Here is a 19046-nt window from a genome sequence, read left to right as displayed (position 1 = left end):
TTTTGACATCTAGTAAAATTTTGAAAAAAAAATCTAATTGACATTTTTTTTTTATAAAAAATAAAACATAAAAAAAATGATTTAAAAAATGATTTTCGACTTTGAAATCAAACTTTTTCAATATGTGCAACATGCTGTTGAAATGTTTAGTTTTTTAGGAATAATTTAACTGACAACTTTTTTACCAAAACACGAAAACCTACAAACATTTTTAGCAAGACAAATCGGCAGACGGGATGAGAAGCTATCAGAGTTTTCGCATCCCAGTCTTTTTTATAATAATGTGTTGCGCCAACCTTGAACAAGACATAATTATATTTATTAATTAATTAAATGAAATTGACAAAGGTATCTATGGAAGTTAACCTACCTTCGGGAAAATATATACCTATAGTCATAAGTTCTTGAAATGCATTTCACTAGATTCTAAAATTGCTCTGCACATTTCCAGCGCGAGAACAAAAACAGAAGCAATTGTTATCAATGTCTTAGCTCCCTTTCCCTAGACTGTGTTATCAAAGACTTTAATGAAATAAACTATATATCGATCTTTACTGACACCAGCAATCATGGAAACCAGAAAGTATTCCCTGTTTTGGTGCAATACTTCAAAAAGGGTCCAGGTACTTATTCAAAAATAATAATATGAGTTGTATATTCTTTTCAATTTGTGTCTTTTACGTATGTAAGTGTTAATATAAAAGATGAAACATGGGACAATTACTTGCTTTCGACTTTAAAAAAATTCGACTTATCTTCGAAATGCATTGCAATGTCTGCGGATAATTGTAACACAAATTTTGATGGTTTGAAACGCGCCGGCAAGAATAATGTATTTCATAAATTACAAATCAATATGCCTTTGGATGTCTAAAGCATTGTAGTGAAAATATACAACCACTTTTCCATTTATACCGTTCGAACAGAAAAACTAAAAGCTTTTTGTGAATCCGTGCAAATTGAGTATAAAAAGCTTTTCAGTCATTCCAGAACACGCTGGTTGTCACTATACCCCGCCGTTTGCAAATATTTGAAGGCTTAAAAACTTATATTCTTTCCTTGGATAGTCCGCCGCAGTCGCTTATACTAACATTTTTTTCGAAAACGATTTTAATGAAACTTATCTTTGGTTTTTTCACTCACTTATGTATTTTTATAATGAACATATAGGGGCAATAGAAAGAGAGAAGAAGGAAATTTTAAAGAAATTTGTAGTTAAAGGCGGTAGTGAAATTGATGTCTTAAATGTGGAAAAACATGTATTAGAGGTTTATTCAAGATGTTTAAAATATCTCCAGAGATGGGTAGAATCTCTGGATGAATTTGCATGAATGGATTTAAACAAAATTCCCAAATGGTGCGATATCCAAAATTCTTTGCTTTACTTGCGAAACAAAGGTGTCAATTTAAACGAAAATAAATTGTTTGACAAATCTTGTAATCTAAAAATATTTTTAGAGCTAGAACATGACAACAATAACTTTATAAATGCACCAATGCACGAAAAATGGTAAGAATATATAAAAAAAAGGACAATAATGAATTACACAGTGAACTTTTCATATTTGCACAGTTTGTTTTTTTCAATTCCTACACATAATGCTAATGTTCAGCGAATATTTTCTTTAATAACGAGCCAATGAACTGAAGAGCGAAATAAGCTTAGAGTCGAAAATGTAAATGCAATTATTTTTTTAAATATAATTTTAAAAATATGTCCTGTTCGGAGTTTTATGATTATATTCTTAAAAAAAACCGATATTTTAAAGAAAATACGGTCGAACAACAAGTATAATCAGAGCCAATAATTTAATCGAAGCCATAATTTTATTTTAATTTTCCTATTTTATTTTTATAACTTTTTTTATTAAATTTTATTTTAATTTGTTAAAATTGATGTTTTTTATTTGTTAAATTAAAAAAAAATGATAGACATCTGTACATAAACATTTTGCATAGATATCTATAAAACAAAAAGTAAATGTTACAAATACATTATACCTAATGTAGATATATGTATACATACTTCAAATCAAATCAAATGGGGTGGCGCAACAGTCCGTTGTGAACCAGGGCCTAGTGACTTACAACTCTCAACCATTCCTGTGTGCGAGTACTGTTGTCAGGAATGGAAGGGACCTACAATTTAAGGCCGAATCCGAACGGCTAGTTTGAGAAAGCACTTTTTCATGACAAGAATTACTCTTGAAGGATTTGTCAATTCCTCGCAAGAGGCAGTACCCGCGAAAATTATTTATTTTTTTTAATTAAGGTGGCACAGGCAGGGATTGAACCCAAGACCTCTTGCATGATAGTCCAACGCACTAACCATCATGCTACGGGTACTGCTATGTATACATACTTACATATACATTAAATATTTATTTTGATGAATTAAACTTCGTTTTGTTGATAATCTTCAAGTTTTGAAAAATTACACTTTAAACCTTTTTTTAACTTTTTTGTGCACTATTCATAATTTTGACTTGAATTAGAAACAAGCTAATAGACAAAAGTTTTGGCTTTAAAAAAATGTATAAAACTTAGTTATATATTATATTGTTTAATAATTGTTTTCCATTTGACGTACATATTTTTTTCAATTGCCCCTACCGCCTAAACGGGGGGGTATAGAACCCCCTCTCCCATAGTAAAAAATGCTTGTTTTTAACTATTCCATACAAATCCAACATTAAACTTTGTCGCCTAAGTTATCGTATTCTCCCCCAAATGTAGAATGAATGAGGTATGTATTAAGTTTATATTGCTAACAAACGTTTTAAATTAAGTTGATAGATCAAGTTTTATGGCGCTTTCTCCGACGAGAGTCATGAAAAGTACCTGTTTTTGTGTCACATGATATAAATTTACCTGGAACAACGTTTGAAGTAGAGAAATTAACAGAAAATATCATGGTTTATTTAAGTACAGGTTATATGGAATGGATTCAAATAAATTTTGAGCGGAATTTTGGCATAGAACCATTATAAAGCTTTAATAATCTATTCGGTTTCTTGGTATTGCCGTCCTCTTTTTATAGGCTTTTCTTGAAAGCCATCCCCACACGTTTTCCATGATGTTCAGGTTAGTAGAATATGGGGGCCATTGGTTCACATCGTGCGGTATGTGCGGTATGTATTGGTGCATTATCTTGTCGGGAAGTCCATCTTTGTCCAGAAAACTGCGGAAAAGCTCGTTCCAAGTGATTGACATTATTTTAGAGATTTTATAATCCAGCTCCACAGTCCCGTAACATGTGATTGCTCTCCAAACTATCACACCGCCTATTTTGTTGTGACGTTTTTAAAGATAGATTTCTTCCTTTCTTAAGTCACGGAAATAGCAGCTATATCCATCAGGCCCGTCAAAATTATTTTTTTTATCGGAAAATATGACGGTATGTCAACCTCGATTTCTTCTACGGTCATTTATTGTAAAATTAAGGCGTTTGTTCTTTATTTTATGGTGTCATATATAGAATGTCTTCTGTATAATCCGAACAACAGTGGATTTACTAGCTTTTACCCTAGCTTCTGCCTTGATTTTACTAATGAAAAGACTCGAGTTTGAAGCAGCTCTCACTATTGCCTGACTTTCCTGAAATGACTTCCTTAAGGAAGTTGTTTAAAAAAAAATTGAACTTCCCCTTATTTTGCTGGCTATAAAGCGGATGGTTTTTCCGAGATCCCGGTAAGCTCTAATTTGTCATATTTCCTCCTTGGTTAGACCCTTACCTCTACCCATACATCTTGACTCTATCAAACTTCTGCTCATACTAAGCTCCCAAATAATCAGAGTAGGTATCCTTTTATTTATAGGTAAATTCAGATCTTGTCCCTATTCATGTCACACAAAACAACAGGTACTTTTTATGATTATATTCTTTGAAAAAACTGCTATAAAACTTGTGTTTATTAACCTAATCTAAAACTTTTGTTTGCAATATAAACTTAATACATACCTCATTCATTCCACATTTGAGGTTTTTCCAAAAAAAAACTTAGGTATTGAAAAAAGTGTGTCCCTATTCATGTGACACGGAGTGTAACTCCTTTATCAGTTATGTCAGCTATGGAGTTTGATATTGAATCTGAATAAGTCCAAAATTTTGATTTTCAAACGAGGAGGAGGCTGGAAGCTGGCGAACGAAAAATGGTTTTATAATGGAGAGAACATCGAAGTAGTCACGGTATTTAAATACCTTGGATTAACTGTTCAGCTACTTGCAACGTGAATGTGTCACAAAAACTAACTTGATTTTAATGTTCCAAGTGACTTATAGGTTGGATGAAGTAGCCAATAGGTCAGATAACTGCTTGATAAAAGTGTAAGAAGTGCTGTTCTGAACAGAACTATGTTCTTAATTTTCTTTTTCAATAAAAATGTTGATATCTTACAGGATGAATTCTATGAAGCTTTTTAATAGAATAATAAAACGAAGAAGAAAACGTGTATTTTAAATGAAACCAAACTGTACGGAATCATTGAAACAAATTATTTTGCTTTAATTAGGATTTTTATCTCTTTTTATACCAACCCTAAAAACGCAATTTGACTATATCCTAAGAGTTAGAAGGTGAGCACTAATAGGCTTTCAAAGATAGCAGCTCTTCAAGCCATAGGAATAAAAACAAGTTGGTGTGCTGATGGTTTGATTTGGGAAGCGAATTCGAAATGGAACTAGACCTAAATTTACAGATACAAAAATTTAACAGTTAATCATAACTTTTTTAGGGACGATAATAGAATTGCCGGAACATCAATGATGGTTAGGTTGTTTTATACCTAATAGAGAAGGCCTAGCCGTATATTCCACTTTGTTGGAAAACGTCCAATTTATAAGGAAAATGGAGGAATTTTGTTGGTAGTGTTGCTTCGGCCGTTCTGCGGTACTCCATCTACTTAGCGTCTGCCACGCTGTCACCTACCAAAAAATGTACTACATAAAACTTTTCGAGCTGGTTTCTCTTTATTTTCTTAAATAATATTTTATTATAAGAATAACAATGTTTCGTAAATGACGGGATGCATTTAAAACCAATATTTCAGTTTATTGTCAAGATATTTGAGTTGAAAATAAGTGAATACCTTTATTTGTTCTGTCTTTGAGTAAACTTAATTTTTAATGTTATTGCTTCGCAAGATATTTAGAGTCAACAAAATGTACCACTAATTTTAAAATATCTAAGTAAGAGAGTTCGTAAAAACGTACAGATGTTAGAAAGTACGCAGACACAGGAAGGATTTAATTATGCTTAAATCTTTAAGATGCGAGATTATAACACAATGTTAAAAGACAATTAAAAACTAAACGTTCATGAAATATATTTATGGTTTCAGTTATAAAATATGAACTTCAAATAGATTCTGGCCCACAAAATCCTAAATAATACATATATTAAATTTCCCTAATGGGTTAATATAGGTCATTAGTCAGCTTGACGCCACTTCTAAACGTTTTTTCAATAAGAAATTAAAAACCTGTCTAATCGGAGAAAGTACGGCGCTTCAGCCATGAACTTCAATTCTTGAGTCAGCTTGATTTTATATGGGTGTATGGGAATAGACTGATTTGGATCCTTTGCTACAGGCGGCTGAACAGCTAGTTCAATACTCCAAGCAACATTATTATCTCACTGACATGGTAACTTCATACAACGGATATGTAGACTCAAAGTTTTTACTCCCTAGAGATAACGCTCTTAAAGCTGCTGTAACCTATTATGAATTTCGGAATATGTGGATTTTACTGAATAAATTCACGTTGCCAGTTCAATGATTAGTAAAATGGTTTCTTTAAAAATGTCTTTTAAAGTTGTCAAATCCCTATTAGACCCGATATTTGTATATTTAATTACACTACTTCTATTTACATTTATTCAATGGTAGTTAAAATATAGCATCATAAATAATAATACGATAATACAAATTATATTATTAAGTTTGTACATAACTTAAGAACATACATTACCTTAAGCCAAGCCTTGATATATCTGATTTTGATGTATGAAAAATAAAGTCATTATAAGAAAACTCTTCTAATAATATGACCGCCGTTGTTTCCTTATCAAATATATTTTTGTTCAACCACTCGCTTAAACGTTTGTCCACTTGCTTAGGTATTTTGGTTCTGATCAATATTTTGTTTTTTCTTCGTTTGTTCGTTTTTTTATGTAAAATAGAGTTAGTTTCGGGAGAGAACCTAGAAAAAAAAAGGGAAATAATTATTTCCATTCAATAAAAGGATTGCGGTTGATCACTATACTAATTTTTATATTATAATACTATTTGAATAGTTTCATTAATATATAATAATTTCATCAATGTCAAAAATAATTTAATTTCAGAATATAAGATTTCATTGGACTTAGAAACTCTTATATATGATTCTTAATGATATGTTCAGTCACTGTTGGGAATGATTTATTACGTGCCTTACTTTTCCAAATGGAACGAGAATTCGATGTTCTTTACAAATTTGTATATCAATAATATATTTTATCAATTGCTTGCTTACCTACTTAAGGTGGCGCTACAGTCCTGTGTGAACTAGAGCCTCACCCAACAAACTTCTCCATCTAGCTAGATGTCTTCAGTTGCGCACTATAAGATGAATAAGGTCACTCTTCACTTGTGCACGCCACCTGATCCTAGGTCTTCCTCTACTGCCCTGTCATGTGGGCGTGGATTCGAAGACCTTCTGAGCCGGGGAATTGGTTTCTATGCGCTCTACGTGACCCGCCATCTGAGTCATTGGACTTTTATCCTTCTGGCTTAGTTTACGGCGCTGTACAGCCCGTACAGCTCGTTGCCTCACCTTTCCCTACACTTCTATGCATACGGGACCGTAGATCACACTAAGAACTTTTCTCTCGAAACGAGCCAAGGTCCTTTCATCCGCTTTTGTCATAGTGCATGCTTCTTCACCGTATAGCAGGACGGGAATGATGGAGTCTTATTGAGCGGTGCTTTGGTAGCTTGAGTAATTACTTTACTATTCATTTGCTTTCTTAGCCCAAATAGATACAGGTTGACGAGAGTCATTGTTCGTTTGATGTTAGCGCTAGATAGACAAAGTTCTTAACTAATTCAAATTGACGTCCGTCGATGGTGACATTTTGACCAAAGACGTCCGTGTTGTAGGACTTTTCTTGATGACAGCATTAACTTTGTTTTGCCCTCATTAACCATTAAAACAATTTTTGCCGACTCTGTCTCAATAGGGGAAAGTGGTTACCCTTCGTACACTTTTTACATTTTTGTTTATTTAGGTAATGAAAATTCATTTCATTATCTAGTTAATTCACTTTATTTGTAATAAATATATAGTAGATTTGTACAAAAAAGTCTGAAGCTGATATGTTAAAGGGTTAAAGAGCTATAGAAATTTGTCTAGAGTAAGATATTTGTATGAATGCGCCCCAGCTGTGGGGTACTTTCGTACAGCAGGTGGGGTACTTTCGTACAACATGGGGAAGACTCATACAGGGTATTTAAAAAGTCTATTTTGAGACCTTTCGAATGTTTAAGCATTGAATATTTTAATGCAAAAACATAGCTTACGACTTCAAAATTATTTCTTCTTAAAAAAAATGTATATTGACCCATATCTTCCCTATAACGTAAGTTCTAATTATTCAATGATGAACTACCTTCCTTACCAATGATCATTGAAAAAATAAAAGTTACGTTATGGGGAAAATATGGGTCAAAATGAATTTTTTTTGAAGCAGAAATAATTGTGAAGTCATAAAACTATAGTTCTGCATTAAAATATTCAATGATTAAACTTTCGAAAGGTCTCAAAATAAGCAACCAACTTTTTCAATGATGGTTTCCAATGATAGCTATAACTGGACCCTAACTGCGAGTTTTTATTAAAGAACAAAAACAAATTTATTAATCCTAAAACTTACTTTTTTATTAAACTTGACTCATAGCAAACTTAAATTCTTCTTGAAGAAATCAACAAAAATTATTTAAATCTTATTTTATTTATTTGTAATTTTAATTTTTAAAAAATTAATGAGATCTTTGTTAATAACTAATAAGTCTTTGACAAGTTGTAGGAATGCTTTTGCTTTTGCTTTTTCAATGCTTTTGCGTATTCATAAGCCAGCTTACGAATTTGGACCGTCGTAAGCCCATAATGCATCTTGCAGCAGTTAATCACGTATTCATTTAAGCGCTCCTCTTCTTCCAAGGAGAAGACTTGCAAGCTTGTGTATTTGGACTGAAAACTACGAGGCTTAATGCCATCTTTTAATTTCTTTACTCTGCTTTGTAAAGTTGATGTTTTGATATTGTACTTCAATGCGGCTTTTCTATAAGACAATCATCCTTGCATTACTTCGTCAACTGCTGACTTAGCGGATTCTTCATCAACTTCATGGGTTCGTTTACCCTTTTTTTTATATTTCCGAACCATGATTCTGAAATGAAATATTTATTTTAATAAAACATACCTACCTTAATTATAGATAGTGTAATTAAAGGGCTATATTTTATTAACTAAAATCTATATTTAATGTTTTGATTGAAATTTGTAAACGAAAGATTTAAAGGGGAGCATTCGTACGCGTACGAATGTGCCCCATGTATTACTGTCCGAATGTACCCCAGTAGGATGCACAAAACAAAAATCACAACTTTTTATAAATTCTTATCAAGAATTGAAATATTACTTTTTAAAACACAAAATAAACATTGTTTACATAAATTCTTCGACACTATTTTGCAAAAACATATAAAATTACATACTCACAATTAGATCGTAAACTTCAGTAAAAAATTACTCACAGCACTCGGAAACACGTTACGTCTTGTTACTTTTCACAACTTGGCGCGACTGGCTCCTAGTTCGTTGAGCAAAATGGCGGCTAGTATGTAAACACACACAAGCAAACACGTGTCTGTACTTCGTTTAGTTTTTCTTTTATACTCACTGTACGAATGTGCCTCATGTACGAAGGGTGACCACTTTCCCCTACTCACTAAAGCCCCATTGAGATCACGGTGAGTTCTTCTGATTATGTCAATGTCATCAGCATATGCTAGTAACTGGACAGACTTTTGGAAGATGGTGCCTCTAGTGTTGACGTGTGATCTCTGCACTATTCTTTTAAGTACGATGTTACAAAAATCGCATGAAAGCGCATCACCCTGTCTAAATAATTTGTTGACATCAAAACGTTCGGTTTAGTTGGTCTTAACCTAATATTCCATGATCATCCTGCACAATCAGACGAGTTTGGCACGGATGCCAAAACTACACGTGGCTTTATACAGCTCGTCCCTGTCAAAATAAATTAATAGATGAAGGGTGGTGTTGTTTTTTACAGGATCTGTCTCAGAAAATATTTTTTGTTCACTTTTATTTTTTATTTAAGTATTTTTCCACTTTTTTATTGAAAAACTATTAAAAAAATATAATCACCAAGTTATTTACTTCAAAAATGGAAAATCACATGTGTCGTACGTCAAAGTTAAAAGTTGGTTAACTCTTCCGACTCCGGCTGCGGCTCCGGTTCCAGTTGTGTTCGTACATTTGCATTTGTGTACACTGAATACTTTGACAGCTCTTTCAGTTACGACTCCGACACCATTGTGTCCCAGCAGTGAGATGTTTTAAAGCGCTCGGCGTTCAAGCCATATGCTCCAACAACTATTTTAGACTTCAGTTTCGATATGGCTTTCGTTGTCCGTATTGAATCGATCATCCTGCCTGACAGAGGAACTCGGTTCGTCGTAATCGTCGTACAGTCTACATAAATGGTCCTTCCATATCCTCAGCATTGACTGCGATTGCACTATGATGTGTCCACTGCCATCCTTGCAGTCTTCGGTTCAAGGTTATTGTACTTGTGAATTTCGTTTTACCTGCTTATAAAACTTTCGAAGTTCATTTCTGCTCTAAATCAACATCTTTGACCGCACCCCTCTTATTCTCTCTTTTATTCTTCTGAAAAGTAGGTGTTCCTCGCTCCACTTCTCTGCCTCGAGCATGCGATAAGCTCTTGTTCTTCTTTTTTTGTTAGAGGCTGTTTGAAACATAGCACGGTTTCAAAATCTTTACTGTATATTTCTTTAATGGGATATCTTCAGTTGCTCACATTTTTTTTCATTGAGTAGCATTGCTAGAAATCAAATAGAAAAAAAATAATTGACTCTACGTTTGCTTTGCTGATTGGCATTTATTGGTGTGTCCCGTACATCTGCAGGTGTTCCTCAAGAGTGCGTGCTAAACCCTCTTCACTGATGATTTTCTTCCTAGTGGAGTAGTCTTTGGTGAAACTCTTACAAAGGTACTACACTACTACTTCAAATCCAAATAAATCATGTTGCCAAACTTGGAATACATAACGAAGACAATGATTTTTGAGATTCGTCAAAGGAGAAGACAATCTAAAGAAACTTAGCATCTCAGAAATGATAAAAATAAAAATTTTGGTTAAAAATTTGGGAGTGCTGTTAACCTATAACTTAAACCTAGGGAATGCATGCTAAGGAAAAAGATAGGGAAGCCAACCTATCACTTAATATGGTGTGGCAAAAATAATTTACAAAAATATTTACTACTGTCCAAATACAAATCGAGAAGTTTGAATCTGTTCAAAGACTGTTTTTATACAGATTATAACCTTTCAAGTTCGGAATAAACGAACATTAACATCCCTTTCACAGCTTATCCATATACACTTGTTCTTTGTAAAGCCGAATTTTTTTGTAAATTTAATATTGAAATAAATATAAATTGACTTTTGAATTTATATATGGTGGTTGCTTGGAACTTTTGGATTGCTGGAGCGGCACATGTATTTGGTAAAATTGTATCAAATTATTTAATTTTTTTTGCTGTTGTCTGCTGGGTTGCTGTTTTACTGTTGTTGCTGCGCGTTAGGGTTTTTGGAGTGCAGTTTGGAAATAGGTTGCTGCTTTTCTTGAGGAAACTTGTGGTGAAAAGTGCATAGTTGGTGTTACTTTTTCCTAGATTTTTGGCAATTTTGGTTTTAAACATAATAATTGCAACAATCATGCAGACATGAAGGCAGGCTCGTGGACATTTAAAGGGTTCGATAACGAGTGTGCATGCTTATATTCTTGAAGTAGAAGGTGAAGATATAGATAATTTAGAAACGCGGTTCGTACGGTTAGAGGAAAGTTGGAAGGATTTTTGCGCTAATCATAATTCCAAAATGATTTTATTGCTACGGAGCAAAATATATCTCGATGCAAAAGTGCATTTGTAAAAGCGTTTAGAAAGAACACTTCTTCAATTCCACCTCCTCTTCCACCGCGTGATCAAGCTAATGGCGATTCGTTGGATGATTTTCCAAGTAACAAGCCGCCTTGTTAGAGACCTTTTTACGCAATCCGTTGGTTTCGAAACCATCGAGTGAAATTGAGTTGCCAAAGTTCAAAATAACTTCTTTCGGTGGTGATTACCGCGAATGGCCTGAATTTCGGGACATGTTTTTAGGAGCTCAAAAAATGCGTTATTTAAAATCGTTTTTGACTGATGAAACTGCAAAACTTTTAAACGGGATGGAGATAGCTGATCGCAATTATGAGCTAGCGTGGAAAAACTCGAGCATCGGTATAATAAGCCGTTGTACATTATAAACGCGCATATTGAAAGTTTTATGAAAATGCCAACTGTGGTTGTCGCGGACAGTGGACATTTACGGTGGTTAGCTGATAAATCAGATGAAATTACTCGTGGTTTAAAGGCTCTGAAATCCGAAAGCAGAGATCCTTGGCTGATGTATCTAATTCTAATTAAGACCGACTCAGATACGCGTGAAGCTTAGGCACTTTATTATGACATTTCGGAAAAAACTACAGTTCTACTGAAAAAAGAATTTAAGAAGGAAAATATGGGGCACTTTTAGCATATATACGTATACAATAGTTTTTTTTAGTTAAATAGAGACAATAGGTTTGTCACTATAAGCACAAACTTCGATACTATCCTGCTAATGCATTATGTGGAATGTTAAGGCCCAACTATAATAGGCATAAGCAAACATAAGCTTATGTCAAGAACCCAACGATAATTCACTTAAGTTAGCGAAATTACTGCATAGCCATAATGCAATTTTGCTCACATATCTAAATGTCAGATTTTACTTATGTGGCGAGCGACTGGGATCGCTCTGGCTTAAGTGTGCTTAAGTTAACGAAACTGAGAAAAATTGAACGAAACGGAGCTAGACTCCATTATGTTCACTCGTCTTGAGATTCTTTGTATTCGCATGTTTACTTATGCGCGCATATGCTAACTTATGCCTATTATAGTTGGGCCTTTAGTCATCAGTAGAAAAAAGAAAAAAATGTTTATTCGGCAGCCGAATAAGGGTTGTGGGTAGGTGGCGTTGACCAGTGTGTAAATGCCTATGAAATACAAATTCGAAGCAAAAAGTGGTGGTTGTACAAGATATACAATTCTACAATGTTTGACATTAAAACAGTAAATGCCTGCAAGCGTTGCTTTATCACCATTTTTCAAAGAGAATTGAGCCAGATTGGTTTGTGATTTCTGCGACATAGTTCTGTGTGTCAAAAAAGAGTGCTTAAAAAAATTCATGTACAAATCAGAGCAACTATATTTTCCAATTGCTCCTTCTTGGGTACAGCTTAAAAACCACTTTTCATTATTTATTATAAAACTTAAAAAATATGTTTGTATTCCTTGAAATGGTTTAATAAATTTATTTGATAAGAAATAAGTTTGGTTGACTTAAATTTTTATAATTCAATTTCACCTTTTTGTTTCATTTCGGAAATTATTTCTTGTTAGGAGTTAAGTTTTTATCTTAGGAATAAGTAATTTTATTCAAATTTCTTAAAATAAGCATTTTAGGATTGCGGGTTTTTATTGAAAATAAATAAGAATTTAAAAAAATATACTAAATTACCTACATTAAATTTAAAAAAAATTGAAATTAAAAAAAACTTTTTTGGAAATTTCCCAACTCAAACTATTCGCTCTTGCTTTTTGCACCTTTTACTCATCATATTAGGGGAATTCACGATCGGGTGTAAATGGTCTTGCATCAGTGCTAGTGCATACTTTTCATGCATACAGATACTCTACACTAACAAAATATATGAATATGCACATGCTTTAGTAGTGAAAATTTACTTCGCTGAAACCCTAAAGTATACAAATGCACAAGCACGAGCAACACTGTTTTGACAGCAATAAATAAGCTGATCTTTAAATAATCAACATGGCTGATCTAATTAAAATAAATAAAAGAGAGAAAAACCGAATAAAAAGTGGTCAATTGACGAAATTAAAATAGTTTTAAACTATATTCGCAAAACAATAATTTGTTTTTTTTTTTTTTTTTTTTTCAGTTTTCCTCGGCATATTAAAACCAAAATAAACTTTTGAATTTCACATAAAAATAAAAATAACAATAATCAGCTGTTCTCACAACTGTCAAAAATCGTTGCAAGAACACCTTGCTTTTTTAATTGCTTTTCGGGCGTTCACTATGTTGTGCATATATTAACACTCGAATGCAATTCCCAGACTAAATGCACTAGATCGTGAATTCCCCTATGTATAAATAATCAATTTGTCGACAATATTAATGTTAACAATAAATTTAAGCTTACCTCGAATCCTTAAATACATCGTATAAGCGTTGTACTCCAATGTCAACCTTCTTAAGTACCTCGATTTTTTCCCTTTGTTGTTCAACATAAGATTTATATATAGTTTGCATAGTCTTCTGAGATTCAACTAATCTCTCCAGAAGTTGTTGGATTTCATTTAAAAGTGACAATTTACAGGTAGATTTTTCATCGATAGATAAATTCAAATCTTTTTCGCCTTTATTAACAGATTTAAGGTCCTCTTCAAGATTTGGCAGATTTTCTTGTCCCGCTAAGTTAGCCCCCAGTTCTTTTAAATAAAATAAAATAATTTATATACAAATTGGTTCAATTTTATTTCAATTTAATTTGAAACAAACCTGGAGAAAGAATCATTATTCCAGCTTGAACAGCTCGTTTTACTAAATTGTCCAAAGCAAACATCCAATGTGGTTTGATACAATGCATTCTCAAAACGCTTATGACAGATTCTTGAAATGAATAAAGGGCCAAATGTAGGTGATCGATAGCTGTTGTATCAAAATCCAATGATTCTTTAACTTCATTTATAGACTTTTCAAGGTTATCCTTATTTTCATCAACAATGTACTGTCTTAGACCTCGTATCATTGCGCATAGATCTTTTTTTTGTATAGCAAGTTTGTTTCTGTTGTCGTTTTCTAATTTATTGATCCAAGAATCACAGATTTGGATTTCATCATTTTCAAGTACCTTAAACAGAGTTTTTCTTCTTTGTGAATCCTTCTTTAGCATGTAGAAACCATCGACATCATTTGTTTCAGAAAAGTTACTTTTAGATGAAGTACAACTCAAATCAATTTCCGGAGATAAGAGAAATCCCGATGAATTCCTCCTGTCTAACGACTGCTCTTCATTTATAATGCTGGTAGTATTGAAACTTGAGTAAAAAGATAAAATATGGAAATATTTTAAATATATATATATATGTATATAATAATATAAAATATATATATTTTAAATAAATAGATACAAAAGCTGATGAAAATTGTTTTTTCGTCCTGTGTCGGTTGTAACTTATGGAAGATAGTTATGGAAAATTTGCAACCTTTAAATAGTAAATACTAGTAATTGCTGCGATTTTTTAAAGTATCAGCCCCTCATATGCATCAAAATGTAATAAATTTGCTTCTAGATTTTGATTCATAAATAATAGAATAATAAAAAGTTAGGTACTTAACATATTTCGAATGTACATATGTATGTATACGATACTTGAGCAATAAATAAAAAAATTAAAAGAATTGTCTAATTGAAAAAAAAAATAATTAATTGGATACTTAAACAACAAATGAAAAAGTAAAGAGATCGTAAATAGATAAATTAAAAATGTACAGGTTTACTCCAGCTTATCGTTATTTTCACAAGAAACGTAATGGTTTTGTCCAGTTTTACTTTTAAGAGCCTTGCAGAATTTAGAATTACAGTTTATTCGGTGGATCATAGTTGTTTAAAATTGCTTCGTATCTTTGTATCTAGGCATTTTTAAAGCAAGGTCGTAAATCAGTCTCTGAGGTAAAACAGAAAGGTTGGCTTGAACAATTCTCATTCTCATTATATGAAATATTCAAATGAAGGAATCCCAGTTTATAAGCTAACTGCAACAGTTTTAATTTGGTTTTTATGTCTACTGACTTGATGCAAATGAGACAATATTTTTTTTTTAAAGACCGGCCGTCTTCTTGTAAAACTCCTGTAAGTCGTTGTTTGTGCCAACAGCAATAGTCTCTATAAAGAGAAAGGGATTCAGTTTTTAACTGTTTTAACAGTCTTGCAAATGTGAAGATCGAATTACTTTACAGTGAGACCGAAGTTGACCTTAAGGGTATACTGATGAGCATTTCTAGAAGGGGAGCATAAACCGTTTAAATAACGGTAAAAAAAGATGAGACAAAAAGATAAGACGAGAAACTTTACAACAATTTTCAAGCGACGTAAATCAAAAAATTATGATATCATAACCAATCAATTTAAGTGATCTACGTTCAATACTGTCTATGAGGCTTAAGTAAAACGCAGGAGCACCAGCCCAGATAGGATTAGATAACAGCCAAATCAGAGGGGCGACAAATTTATTGCATCGCCTTAGCAAACCCAAACACCATGCGGCATTTTTGGAGACATCTTGTAAGTAATCATAAAACAATAAGTGGTTGGTGTCAAACATGCCGGGAATATCGAGATGCTCAATCTCATTGATGCAAGTTCCATACCTGAATAAAGACAGGGGGCAATTTGGTTTGGAAATTACTTCATCGGCCCTAATAACCCGTTTGCAGCTCCTATCGAACCATGTCTTTCCTTAGGTGTGATGCTTTTAACCCTTTTGGGATAAAAGTTCACATTCCCAGGAGAATCAAACTTGTGATCATTTTAAATTAAATATCCCGTCGTATTGCCAAACGGTTGTTTAACATAATGGTCAGATGGGCCTTGAGGATATAGAACACTAATAGTTTACTTATCAGGGTCAGGGGTAAAAAACAAGTCAAGAGTGTTTTCTGCTCGACAACTTTTCGATGGAATTAGACACACCATCAAAATCACGAGAAGTTAATGTTCGGTCTAGATTAGGGCTTCGATAAAGTGAATGATGTGCTTATTAACGAAAAATTTAAGAAAGAAAGGACTTCATTGTGGCAAGAGCTGATAAGCAACATCATTCCTAATATATATGGCGATGCCATGGTGGCCAAATAATAATTGCACCAATCTATACCCACGAATAAAAAAATATAGTTTGGCAAATGAAAAAAATCTAACTTTTACAAAAATAAAATACTGAACGCATACCGTGATCCGAAAAAAACTTGGAGTATAGTAAATTAAATATGATTTAAAAATAAAGAGTTTATTACCCAGTTTACACGGTGATTTGAATCAGGATTTAGCGCCGCATGTACCTGGATCGGACTGAAATAGGATTTCATAAAACGGATGAATCGAATCCAACATTTTTTTGTAAACCTGAATCGAGGAATCGAGTTATTGGTGTGTGAGGCTTTGCTTGTGTAATGTTATTTCTTTCTTGTTTGTTTTCAGCTGAGTTTATTTTGGTGCGCATTTTTTTGTATTAAGCATTATTTTATTTAAATTTTAAAACTAGAGAATTTGTTATTTTGTATTTATAAAGACAGAAGTTACTTACAACACAGTACGCACACAAAATAAACCCCATTTCATTTAAATTCGATTCCTCGATCCACTGACACTACCTAGATCGAAATCTCAATTCAATTTCAATTCGATTCCTCTATCACTTGTTGTAACGAGTGTATCTGGATGCAAATATACAACATAGGTCGCATTCACTAAGCCAGTGGCTACGTAGTCAAGGGTTTCTGATTGGCTAAATCTAACTACAAAAGTAGATGAAATTTCCCCTCCGACGAAGTGTACAAATTTCGGCTACAAAGTTAGTGTACCCTGGTATTGACGTTTCACAATCAGCTGCTCAATGCTCGGTAAGGACACAAAAATTCAAAATGAAATGAGTATTTCGGTATTTAAATAAAAAATATAAATCAATCATATCATATCTTCTATTTGCTTTTATTGAATTTAAAAAGACAAAAAAAATTATTTAAAGTTCTGAAAACACAAATGTTTTTTATTTTATATATTTGTACTTGTCATTAATATGACAGTTCCGGATTGAAGAGCTTTGTAGTGCAACTATGCAGTCAAAAAGCTTGTTGAATTTTGACAACGTAGTCACTAGCTTTGTGAATGCGCCCATAATCTTTGTAAAATGTCTAAAGTTGCTGACATCATTGAAGAACTTGCTGAATTTTTCGCAACACAAGCAACGAAGATTGTACATGTATGCAATGTAAAAACATCATGACAGCCTTGTCAACAACTTTTTTAATCAATATATGTAGAAGAAGCTGATGAAATCGAAATTTATAACATTCTTCTAAACCTTAATCCTTATATAAGCCCAGGTGCTGACAAAATAAGGGGATAAGACATTAAACTCAATGAAAACCTACTAACAACATTGATTTAACAAATAAGGGTGTATTCAAAAAGTTTTTAGACTTCAGTTATTCGCCCCATCGATAAAGAAGGAAAAAACGTGAGATTCAGCACTATAGGCCAATTTCAATCTTGCCCGCTTTGGAAAATCACCTTAAAGAAATTGTTGTAAGGCGACTAACTAAATTTATCGAAAAATACTGCTTGCTGCAATCTTTTTTTCTTGGCGAATTCTGTAATACTGTTAACTGAGTACCAATAAAAACCATCACGTATTGGTCATGTTCGTGGACTCCACCAAGGCATTTGACACGTTGAGTCACAATATACTTTTGGATGTCTTTTACAGAATTGGCATTAGGGGAAATCTTTGGGAACGGATGGAGAACTATCTTATAGGAAAAACTTTTAAAGTTATGGTTAAGAGTTCATGGAGTAAGAAAAAAGCTGCACACATGCTGTACCACAAGGTTCAAAACTAGGTCCGGTCCTTTTTATAATTTTGACGGATGCACTCCTACAGGTTTTTAGGAAAAGCACAGTCTGTGCACATGCAGACGATATAGCTATTATTGTCAGTCACATGTGTCTTGAGACCGCGATTTCCACGATGGTACTCGATAGTGCCATTATTTTGGATTAGTCATCAAAGTAGCTAACCAAAAAATTATGCACATTTGTGCACCAAACAAACAAAGACATAATTAACATTTTCTTTCAAAATCCTAAATGTCCAGTTTTAAGAAAAAAAGATGCCCTTGAATTAGTTAAATTAATCAAATACCTTGGAGTTACAATAGATGAACAGTTTCTGTGGCACGACCATATTACTAACCTATGGCAAAGTAAGACGAGTGCTATGATTGCTTTATTTCATTTGGAAAGATATTCAACAAAAGATGTTCAGAAACATGTTTACTATTCACTTGTTGAATCTCGATTAAGATATGGAGTATTAGTTTGGGGAAATGCTTCGAAAACGCATACAGAAGACTTGTTAATCTACAGAGGAGAATTCCAAACATGATTAATAAAAACCATGTATATTTGAAGTGCTTGAATATGGAAAATACATTTAGAATGATAGAAGTTCTTGAATACTACGACGATTTTAAATTCCATCAACATGTTTCACAAAGTGTAAACATTAGAAGACGAGCGCAAGGTCTACCTGAAATACCGATACAACAACTGCGGAAAACAACAACTTAACTGTACGATACCATCAATTATAAACCAACTTCCTAAAAATGTTTTAAATATTCGTAACTTTAAAACCGTAAAGACTTTGAAATTTTTCTATTTAACTTACATTTACAATGTATCTTTTTTCTTAAATTTGTAGTGATTGCACTACGTACCAACCTCACAACAAATACATTTTGCCATATTGCCGCGCGTTTTTCCAACACTTCAACCGC

The 19046-nt window shown here is 33.1% G+C and overlaps 1 protein-coding gene across 3 annotated transcripts in view; it reads right to left on the bottom strand.

Annotated features, from left to right (window-relative positions):
- The window catches only part of LOC129953660 (mitogen-activated protein kinase kinase kinase 15), an 83747-nt gene that overhangs the window by 10340 nt on the left and 54361 nt on the right, over positions 1-19046 (bottom strand). For 2 of the 3 annotated variants that reach the window (XM_056066990.1, XM_056066992.1), the window contains 3 exons: positions 13986-14524; positions 13627-13915; positions 5972-6202 (listed from right to left, as the gene is read on the bottom strand). In XM_056066990.1, coding sequence (XP_055922965.1) covers positions 5972-6202; positions 13627-13915; positions 13986-14524 — 1059 coding nt within the window. Of the gene's footprint in view, positions 1-5967; positions 6203-13626; positions 13916-13985; positions 14525-19046 lie in introns of those variants that run through there. The other variant, XM_056066991.1, reaches the window with a different exon arrangement.

Source organism: Eupeodes corollae, chromosome 1 (assembly GCF_945859685.1).
Source record: "Eupeodes corollae chromosome 1, idEupCoro1.1, whole genome shotgun sequence".
NCBI lineage: Eukaryota > Metazoa > Arthropoda > Insecta > Diptera > Syrphidae > Eupeodes > Eupeodes corollae.
The sequence above is the reverse complement of the archived record's forward strand: the minus strand, read 5'-3'. Positions and strand labels throughout refer to the sequence as shown.